The sequence below is a fragment of the Strongylocentrotus purpuratus genome, unplaced genomic scaffold, assembly GCF_000002235.5.
Source record: "Strongylocentrotus purpuratus isolate Spur 01 unplaced genomic scaffold, Spur_5.0 spur5_contig_837, whole genome shotgun sequence".
NCBI lineage: Eukaryota > Metazoa > Echinodermata > Echinoidea > Camarodonta > Strongylocentrotidae > Strongylocentrotus > Strongylocentrotus purpuratus.
Genome location: NW_022145543.1, coordinates 280,711 through 290,973, shown reverse-complemented (window position 1 = coordinate 290,973; position 10,263 = coordinate 280,711). Strand labels below are relative to the sequence as shown.

At 40.8% G+C, this 10,263-nt stretch overlaps 2 protein-coding genes across 3 annotated transcripts in view; one reads left to right on the top strand and one right to left on the bottom strand.

The window, feature by feature from the left end:
* Positions 1–1,912: 1,912 nt before the first annotated feature.
* Positions 1,913–9,768, bottom strand: LOC752444 (LYR motif containing protein 1). Its single transcript, XM_030986148.1, has 4 exons — positions 9,633–9,768; positions 8,604–8,830; positions 7,858–7,918; positions 1,913–3,612 (listed from the first exon to the last, which is right to left on the bottom strand). Exons 1-4 carry the CDS (start codon positions 9,649–9,651, stop codon positions 3,467–3,469), a joined length of 453 nt encoding a protein of 150 aa, XP_030842008.1. The 5' UTR covers positions 9,652–9,768; the 3' UTR covers positions 1,913–3,466.
* A 22-nt stretch (positions 9,769–9,790) lies between these two features.
* Positions 9,791–10,263, top strand: part of LOC588686 (tubulin-specific chaperone D) — a 40,691-nt gene continuing 40,218 nt past the window's right edge. For both annotated transcript variants that reach the window (XM_030986143.1, XM_030986134.1), the window contains exon 1: positions 9,791–9,994. In XM_030986143.1, coding sequence (XP_030842003.1) covers positions 9,823–9,994 — 172 coding nt within the window. In that variant the 5' untranslated portion in view covers positions 9,791–9,822. The remainder of the gene's footprint in view (positions 9,995–10,263) is intronic.

The window sequence follows — 10,263 nt, the reverse complement described above, 5'->3', positions numbered from 1 at the left end:
GCCGGCGGCAAGAGGGGGGGGGGGGGGGGGGGGGGGGGGGGGGGGCAAATCTTAGAAAATATTTAGCGGCGAATCAGCCAGCTGGGCTTCAGACAATGTGGTATCAGCACAGTAACATCGGGTATTTTTATAGAGGCATTCCAAATGACATTCTGTATTCATAATATACGCATAATACAACTGATCTTTATTATTTCTTAACGGTGACATATGGCTTCTTCTCCCCCTGCAAACAAAAAAGAAAACAAACTTATTTAATAAAAGGATCATGCGACAAATAATTAATGTGATTCAAATTGATGCAAAGATTTTTGAATAAGCAATGCTTTTCACCAAAATCTTCTTTGTAAAAACGACTTTTAAAAATCTCAGCTAATTCTGCCACTGTGCTGTAAGATCACTTTTAGATTCGGCGGAGAAGTGTATTCTTTAATGAGTATTTTAAATTGAATGGAACGTCTCAACTCAGTAAGCATGGCTGAGATTTGTAAAAGTTGTTTTTACAAAGAAGAATCTGGTGAATAGCAGCGCTTATTCAAACAAATATTTGCATCAATTTGAATCACAATCATTATTTTTCGCTTATTCCCTTTTAATGATCTTGTGCAAGAGAGGGGGGGGGGGGGGGGCAAATCTTGAGATGGGATCTTTTGGGGGTGGGGGGGGGGGTGTTATTATTATTATCATTTTTTTTGTTTGGGGGGGGGGGGGGGTCAGAACGGCTGCTTTAAAACAAAATCGAAAGTAAAATTCACGTTACTACCCTATTTGTTTACCGGTTGGGAGGCTAAGGGGGGGGGGGGGGGGTGGGCCGGTAGAATCGATCCGTGGATCCGCGCCTGGCGCTAGTCGCATCTTGTAATGTGCGCTAGGCCTTTAATTCACATGCTCATATATTTTGTCTCTCAATAGACCGGTTTACTAATATATTCTATTTCTATGCATACTTTTTAAACAAAGGTTGTGTTTCACAACCTGAAAACTTGCCCGAGGTTTGCCCAATATAGCAACACGTAATGTATGTAGACTGGATTCATTCTTTCATTAACAGGTTGATGGAATAGCTTGTATAATATCCAGTAATCCATAAATTTAAACATGTTAGTAAACCGGTCTTTTGAAGATCCCACTCAATCTTTCTCTTGCAGTTTCGTGCTAGTTTTACATCAAATTTTGGCTGTCCAGAACAAGGATCTTATTCCATATTTTGGCCCAAAGAATAAACTAATTCTTAGGATTTCCCTATATTTCTATTGACAGAACAAGAAGAAGAGACAATATAGAAATCCCTTTCTTGGCCCTGTCTTCAAACTATTTCTCAAGTTTAACACAATACTTATGAGAGGGAATGGAGAAAAACGGGTACCTACATGTAATACTGTTCAACTTCAAATACAGGGAAAGAGATGAGTGAACACACAATTAACCTATATACTGGCAGGTTTTACAACACATGATCCTCTACAACAAGTGCTCTGCATTCAAAATTTTATTTAGACTTTAACCGTAGACCAAATCCTAACTTTAAACCTAACCTAAATTCCCAATTACAACACGAACCCTAACCTTAGAGGAAGTAGAGCCAAGAGTAATTGTTGGTGGAGCGTATATCTGAGCTCTCCAGGAAGCCAACAAACATCACAACTGCACACATTCAACAGCACGTCTAACAAATTTATCCGAGATATTTATGGTATCATCTATTTGGAGCCAGAAGGACGTTTACTCTGTGTTAAAGTATATGAGTTATTGCCCTTTTGGCTCAAACAGATGATATGTGTGGTATGATATGTCACATAAAAAAAAAAATGTTAAAAAACACTTCTTTCCAGTTTATGAAACTACAAGAGATCTCGGTATTCATCACACCAATTTCAACAATCTACAAGGCAGGCAAAAACTAATGTCGAAATAATCATTTAAAATTGTAATCTTCTTTTAATAATAATTATAACATGTAAGTTTTTTTTCAGAGGCATTAACAAACAATGTTATAACATAAGATAATTCAGAATTTGAGATTTTGATACAGTTTAAAACTTCTGAACATGGTAGAAACATTCTAGGATGATTTTATGTGTTGCCTTGTTTCTGAAAAATTTATTTCCTCTAATATTGCATTATCCACAAGTGGGTAGGAATTTTTTTAAGAATTACTGCTTTTTCATCGATCCATTCATAATTCATGAGATTATACAATTTCACAAATAGGAGAAAATCTGGAGACACCAACCTCCACCCTAAAAGCTAGAAATAATATTGTGGAATACCATGCCAAGGTACATGTACATGTAGAAAGGAAATAAGAGTAATACAAAAGACACTTTGTCTACCGCTGAAAGCACAACTGCACAATGATCCCAAACCTGCAAGACCTTTCCTGATGCTCAGTATTAATCCATCTTACATGTTCATCTATAATTGTAAGTAAGATCTTCAAAAGTATTTTGTAACATTTACTGTTGTCCTAGCTCTCTATTGGCTACAAGTGCAGAGACATTAACAGATAACATTATAGCATAAGATAATTCACAATTTGAGATTTTGATACAGTTTACATGGTAGAAAGATTCTTGGACGATTGGATGAAAGCACAACTGCACAATGATCGCAAATATGCAAGACTTCTCTTGATACTCAGTATAAATCCATCTTACATTTTCATCTATAATTTTAAGGTAAGATCTTCAAAAATATACCATGGGATTTAATGTTGTCCTAGCTCTCTATTGGACACAAGGGCAATGCTGTGCTTAATAATTCAGTGCAAGGACAACAGCACTAAGGCATCAAGAAATGTATTAGGTGTGTTGGAAATATATCTTATTTTTAGTATTGTTCATGAGTCATAACTACAAGTTGACACAGTGCAGAAGTGGAACATTTGTAGCACACAATGGATTTCCTTCATATGGTAAAGATATCTTGATTTCCAATGACATCATCAAAACAATAAAATGAGACCACTCTTTCATACATGCAGAGCGCACACAATGTTCAATAAAATTTGTACACCTCTCATCAAACTTTGTAAATTGTATGGGCTGACTTGCAGATTAGCATCATCATAAAGTCAAAGCAATGAGGAATATTTAGAAGGGGAAGGTGTAAAGATCTTAACCCACTGAGTATGGTTTAGTTTAGGTACCACCAACACTTTTCATAGCTATCTGAGGCTCAGTATTGAACAAGTTAAAATCCATATACAATGGAGGAAATGTTCACATCCGCAGGATACAGTCATGCGCATGTTAGAGCAATACATACTTCCTGTATGCTTTACAGCATTTTCAACTTGACAGCACATAGAGCAATTCCTGCCTGCGTGAACTCTCTACGCTTCGCACACCTCATAGACAAAATAATCAAAGATTTCATACATACAAAAAAGATGATTCCATTTCTTCAGACATGTACATAAATCCTAATTTCTCGTCCATTTTCATTGTGTCCTTCAATAATTTGATCAGTATTCATCATGTGATTTCATGTAGACTGGCTTAGCCTGCTTGCGTAGCCTAACTTGGGCTTTCTTGTCTTTGCTCATAGAGGGAGGCAGTCCACCATAAGGAATGTTCACAGGCCTGGGGTATGGTGTCCTGTAATGCAAAGCTAGGAGAAAGATGAATGAAAAGAAATTTGAAGAAAAAAATGAATAGTCAAGTGAATCAGTCATTCAAAAGGAAAAGCAGCAAGATAAATTTGCATGTTGATTCTTAAGAGTATGTAAGTGAGTCTGAAAATAGATATTGGTAACAACAATACAGTTTTATATGACAAGTTTTATACGAAAGTTTTATATGATTGAGAAGCAGACAACTATTGAGATATGGGACTTGGAAGAAAGTGGGAGCTGGAGAGAGAGAGAGAGAGATAGAGGGGGGGGGGGGGAGAGAAAGAGAAAGAGAGAGAGAGAGAGAGAGAGAGGGGAATTCAGAATTCAGATAGTGAAATAAATAAGGGTGTGTGTGTGTCGCGGGAGTCGGATGTACACTGCAAATGCTTCCTGGAAACTGCCTACATCAACATCCTGGGATGTCTTTATCTGGAATTTCTTCATGAATTTAGGAATTTCACCCTTCCTTCTCATGGCAGATTGAATTTTGTGTTCTTTTGGACCAATTCTGTCAACTGAAATCTAAGCTAGATTTTGCCACTCATTCCATTAAGAGTGCCATCGAAATCTGTAGTCCCACAGCAAGACTCTGATGTCTACAGCTTTCACATGGGCTACAGTCATACATGTACAGACATGTACAGGGAACCACCTAGCTTCTAGTTCTACACTGTACAACTGGCAACCATGGTCAATACTGTAATGTATGATTATTATTACATTCCTTTCTCCACTATGAGTTGATTGCATTAACATGCCCAAGAAACCTAAATTTCCATGTGCTTCATGTGGGGAAAATGTGTCTTGGAAGTCAAGGGCATTCAGTGTGAAGGTGAATATAAACAGTTGTTCCATGCCGAGTGTTTTAACTTTAACTCTACAGCCTACAGTGCCCTAGGCACCAGCTCAATTGTGTGGATCTGCAACATCTGTGGAGTACACAATATCAGCAGGTCAGATCTACTCCTTCCCAGTGCCTTCAGTAGCAACCTCAGCAGCCAAAATCTGTCATTTGAACCACACTGACATTGAAACATGCACTACAAATCCTGACAGCAAGGATGAAGGCGAAAGTGATGACTCACTATGCCTTGGATCACCAAAGTTCTCCCCCTCACCCAGAACATCAAAAAAGAAACCCAACAACCCAACAAAGCCAAAGGCAAAAGTCTTAACAATACTCAACGTAAACTGCCAGAGTATTCGCGGTAAGAAGCAGTCATTCGCAATTCTTATACATCAACACAATCCAGATGTAGTAATAGGGACAGAATCCTGGCTGACAGAAGACAAACGCAGTACTAGTGAAGTGATCCCCACTGATTACTACAACATTGAAAGAAGGGATAGACCCAACGATCCCCATGGCGGTGTATTTCTTGCGATCAGGAAGGATCTTTTGGCATCCAGAGAAATTGAACTAGAAACTGACTGCGAGCTCATTTGGTGCAAGATCAGCATGCCAGGAGCCAAGACTCTCCATGTTGCTGCCTTCTACAGGCCCCATGAGGGAGATGAAGAGAGCCTTACAGAGCTAGAAAGATCCTTGTCAAGACTGAGCCCCACCCGCTCTGTTGTAATAGGCGGTGATTTCAACTTACCGGGATGGGATTGGAGAAACCAACAAGTCGGCAATTGCAGATATCCCAATCTCCACCGCAGCCTGGGATCTCTCCTTGATGACCACGGTCTCACCCAAGTAGTTACTGAACCAACCAGATACTAGAACACACTTGACTTACTCCTTGTCAGCAATCCGACTGTAGTCAGTGAGGTTACCGTTGTCCCAGGAGTGTCTGACCATGATTGCCCTCTCGTCAAGCTAGATGTGAGACTAACCTTACCTGATGCAGAGGAAAGTATTACTCTACAGCAAAGCTCAGTGGGAGAAGTTTGGTGAGAGCATGGAAGCAGTCAGAGATGAGATAGAAGCTAAACTACCATATGCCTCTGTGAATGAACTATGGCTCATCTTCAAGACTGGCATCGAGAAGGGCATCAATGACTTCATTCCTCAAAAGCTGACTCCACACAAAGCCAACTTACCATGGGTGACAAGTAGCATCAGACGACTCATCAAGAAACGTGACAGACTGAGCAACGAGTGCAAACACCTCCGGAAGAGAGAGGGCCTCGTTCCATATGCTCTGGAAGAGCAGCTCCGTGATCTCAAAAGAACACTCCAATTCGCACTCAGGAAAGCTTACTGGAACTATGTCGAGTCCATCTTTACTGTTGAAGATGATGACGAAGGACCAGGGAAGTAAAACTGCATGAAGAGATTCTGGCAATTCATCAAGAATAACAGAACTGACAGTGCTGGAATTGCAGAACTCAAATCTGACGGCGTGCTATTCAGTGAACCTGCTGAGAAAGCTGATGCCCTGAATAGACAGTTCAAGAAGGTTTTTACACAGGAAATTCCAATTCCTCCTCATCTGTTGCCAGATACTTCTGAACACAAATCGATGCATGACATAGTGATAATCGTGAAGGGTATCGAGATGATGCTTAAGAAACTCAAACCACATAAAGCGTCAGGGCCCGATGGGATCACCCCACGCATCCTGAAGCAGCTATCCAGAGTCATCGCTCCCATCTTACGCATCATCTACAGACTCTCGTATGACACCGGCAAGATACCAGATGACTGGCACAAAGCAAGTGAGGTGCCTGTCTACAAGAAAGGCGACAGAACCGATCCTAGCAACTATCGCCCAATCTCTCTCACATGTATCTGCTGCAAGATGATGGAGCACATCCTTGCAAGTAGCATCATGAGGCATGGCGATGAAAAGGACATCCTCCACCCCCTCCAACATGGGTTCCGACCAAAGAGATCCTGCGAGCAACAACTACTGGGATTCGTTAGTGACCTCCACAAGAACATGGAGCTAGGTCTGCAAACTGATGTCCTTGTCATGGACTTCAGCAAAGCCTTTGACAAGGTCGGTCACCAGAGACTAATGCACAAGCTGGACCACTATGGAGTGAGAGGCAAAAGCACCAGGTGGATCACCAACTTTCATCACAATCGGACCCAGCAAGTTGTTCTAGAAGGCCATGCATCACCTGAGGTCGACGTCGACTCAGGAGTACCTCAAGGCTCTGTCCTCGGACCCTCTCTATTCCTGTACTACATCAACGGCCTACCAGACAAGCTCACCTCTCCAGTATGTCTCTTCGCAGACGACGCCATCATCTACCTAGCGATCAAGGGCAGACAAGACCCTCTTGAACTACAGGAGGACCTTAATAGGCTTGCTGAATGGTTCTCTGAATGGATGATGGAGCTCAATACGGACAAGTGCAAGACCATCACAGTGTCCAGGAAGAAGAGCCAGATACGACACCAGTACATCCTGAACAACACACCACTGGAAGCAGTCTCATCAACCAAGTACCTTGGCATCACAAGCACATCTGACTTGAAATGGGACAAACACATGACAAGCATATGCCAGAAAGCAAACAACACCCTTGCCTTCCTCAGACGAAATCTCCGGATCAACTCACCAAAACTGAAGAGTACTGCCTACAAAGCTCTAGTAAGACCACTCATTGAGTACAGTTCTACAGTTTGGGATCCCTCCTCTGCAAACCCCATCCATCAAATAGAAATGGTACAAAGATGGGCCGCTAGATTCACCCTCAATCGGTACAACACCTCTAGCGTGACCTCCATGCTCCAACAACTTGACTGGATCACACTCAAGCAACGCAGAGAAAATTACAGACTAATGATGATGTACAAGCTCCACAACAACCTGGTAGCACTCGACAAAGCATCCTACATCAACCCTGTCACAAGACCCTCCAGGACTGCCCATGCACATAGCTACCAAGTCCCCGTTCAAGAACTGAGCAACATAAGCAGTCCTTCTTCCCCAGGACTGTGAGGAGTTGGAACAACCTGCCATCAGAAACAGTATGTGCCTCATCCGTCAATGCCTTCCGTCAATGCCTGACGGGAGACAGCAACTAAGTCCAGGAAATTTTTACTTGCACCATGTAAATAGCATTGCACCATGCACCTTGCTCTCGTATTAAGCACACACACACTCATCAGTCTTCAAGAATCTTCAACTGTGAAGGAGGTAGACTTAACCCAAAGAAGAAGAAGAACAAACATAGAGATATACACAAAGACAAAGATACTTTAGAGTTTGACAATTGTAAAGGAAACAAAAGAGGCTGGAGGAAGGCTGAAATGCTTATTCCCTCAGGCCAGTTGCACCTACCCATGGTTAGTCTGGACTCTCCTTCTTGAATGCAAAGTTTGATCTCCTCAACATCTGTCAGCTGTTAATCAAAGGAAAAGAATTACAAAAAAAAAACATTACTACTTATATATCAATAACATATGATGTAGATTTTGCCAAATTCATTTTTTACATTGAGTGTTTTTTTTTTTTTTTTAATAATAATAATAATCCGGTTTTTTACATAGCGCTCAATGAATAAGTTTTGACTCATCTTCAGCTCAATCTTTACTGGGTTAGTTATGGGCTTATTGGAGAGGGTGTGCAAATTTGTCTATTGTGTAGGACTGCTTATGGTTATGCCACAGTGGGTTTTAACTTAAAAAAAAAAAAAGGGGGGGGGGGAGGGTTTCAATACAATGCTGTTTTCATCACTGATTTCAATGAAAAATGCTAAATAAATCTATAACATACAATAAGTACACTGCCACCTGGTGCAATGAGGTTACACATGATCAGGAATTAATTCATCAAATATTTGTGTGTGTGTGTAAATTTAGGTACTATACGTCTACTGGTAATGTGATTCAGCTTCTAGAATTTTAAAAGACCTGATTGTGATCAAATGTGGCTAAGACAAGTACATAGGAGCATCAATAGATCTTAAAGGGAAGGGAAAGGGCAATTGTATAATTAACAGTACATTTAACTACCAGTTACCCCCCTCCATTCTCCCTGACAAAAAACTATTAAAGGCAGAGACATGATTCCTTGTAATCCCATACTTGTCTATTTTTCCTGAAGAGTTCTTTGGTTTCAGTCTTGATGTATTCCCTCTCGGATTTGGTGTCACTGAGTACTCCAGAGCTGGCCTCCCATTTCAGAGCTGTTCTCAGTAAGCTTTTATACAGGGATAGAGATTGGGATCTCAAACTGATGGCAGCCATTTTGGTAGACTTAATTCTCAAAGAGCTTGGGTCATATTGGATTCTCTTTTGACTTTGCGATTTTGCTAAAAAGTTAAAGAAAAAATCAAGGAAATCATGATTAAACTACATGCACCACACACACTTCATGTGTAAACAGAATTTAACATCTGTTATAATACTTTAACATGACCTACGGTAGTTTAATTGTTTCTGGGCTTTTCGTGAAATAGGAAACCACCATTCACTCCATCCAAGTCATGTACAGTACTTGAGGCTTCAGCTCAGCTCTTCATTTTGTCACACACATTATAGTCCCACTCCATAGCTAGACTCTACACACAATTAAGTGTGTGCAGGCAAATGATTCATTTCCAACACCACGATACAGCCCATTTCTGTCACAAAATTAAGGCAACCCCTCCAAATCCTGAACATCTTTAATAAAAAACAAGCGTTCAACAAAACTTAGACAAGCTCTCTCTCTAAAAAAAAAAACCTGTTCATTGTTTTTAATCAGTCTTACAATACCATGATATGAATACAGTACAATTTGATATCACCATGATTACAGGAGGTCAAAATCAGACTTTTGAAGTATAGTTATAGACCCATACAGCTCCAATTACTGATTACCTGACAGTGAATTTCAAAGTTCCTAAAGCCAAACATGTAGGTCTATGTCATGACTCATGTCAAACAGCCAATGCAACCCAAACAAATTGAAAACAAGTTAGTTTCACCAAATTAGAGTTAGGCCTATAGTATAGACTTGATCCCGACATGACTTAGACCCTACGTCATTTAATGAAATTATGAGCTCTGCTGACCAGTGTAAAAATCATAAATTCATAATTGTAAAACATCTCATCAAAGTTGACATATTACCAGATGAAGAATAATGCATCAGATCATCAGCGCCACAGCACAGTACAGGCACAGCTCAGTTCGCATTCGTCGCCTTGAGCTTCACCTATCCAGCTAACTAGCTAGCTTCAGCCAGCCATCAGCTCCGGCGTACGTAGCATGCCAGCGAGCAGAAAGCGCGCGCGCGGCGTTTACTTTTTATAACCGAGAAATGGCGACCGCAGGGATGACTGTTGAAGATGAGACAGAGATGGAATTGGCCCAAAAGGGCCACATTAAAGAAGAATTTACTGAATTTAAAACAGTGAAAAACTTGTTTCAGAGCCTTCCCAACATATACAATGATCAGATTGGTGTGGAGTTAGCTCTGGAGCAGTTTACTGGTAAGTCTTTTCAAAAGGAAAATATAAGCTTATGTGAACCAACACGGAATTTAGTATGTGGGAGCGTACTGTAATCCTGGGTGTAGTAGAGCCAGAGGAGGGGGTAGAGGAGAGGCTGGGGGGGGGGGGGGGGAGGTGCGCCGGTGCGGGGTTCAAGCTGGCTAAATAATGTCATGAAACTTCGAAAGGGAGCCCACTGCCATGGTAAAAAAAGCAATGTACCTAACATTTCCTGTGACAAGAATTTTTGGTAATTCTTAAGATTCTGC

Excerpts from the sequence above, each read along its gene's own strand:
- LOC752444 (XM_030986148.1), bottom strand. Across the intron at positions 7,919-8,603 it reads TCTTCAGGAAAAATAGACAA|CTGACAGATGTTGAGGAGAT; the intron begins GTATGGGATTAC and ends TTTGATTAACAG. Across the intron at positions 3,613-7,857 it reads AGAGTCCAGACTAACCATGG|CTTTGCATTACAGGACACCA; the intron begins GTAGGTGCAACT and ends TCTTTCTCCTAG.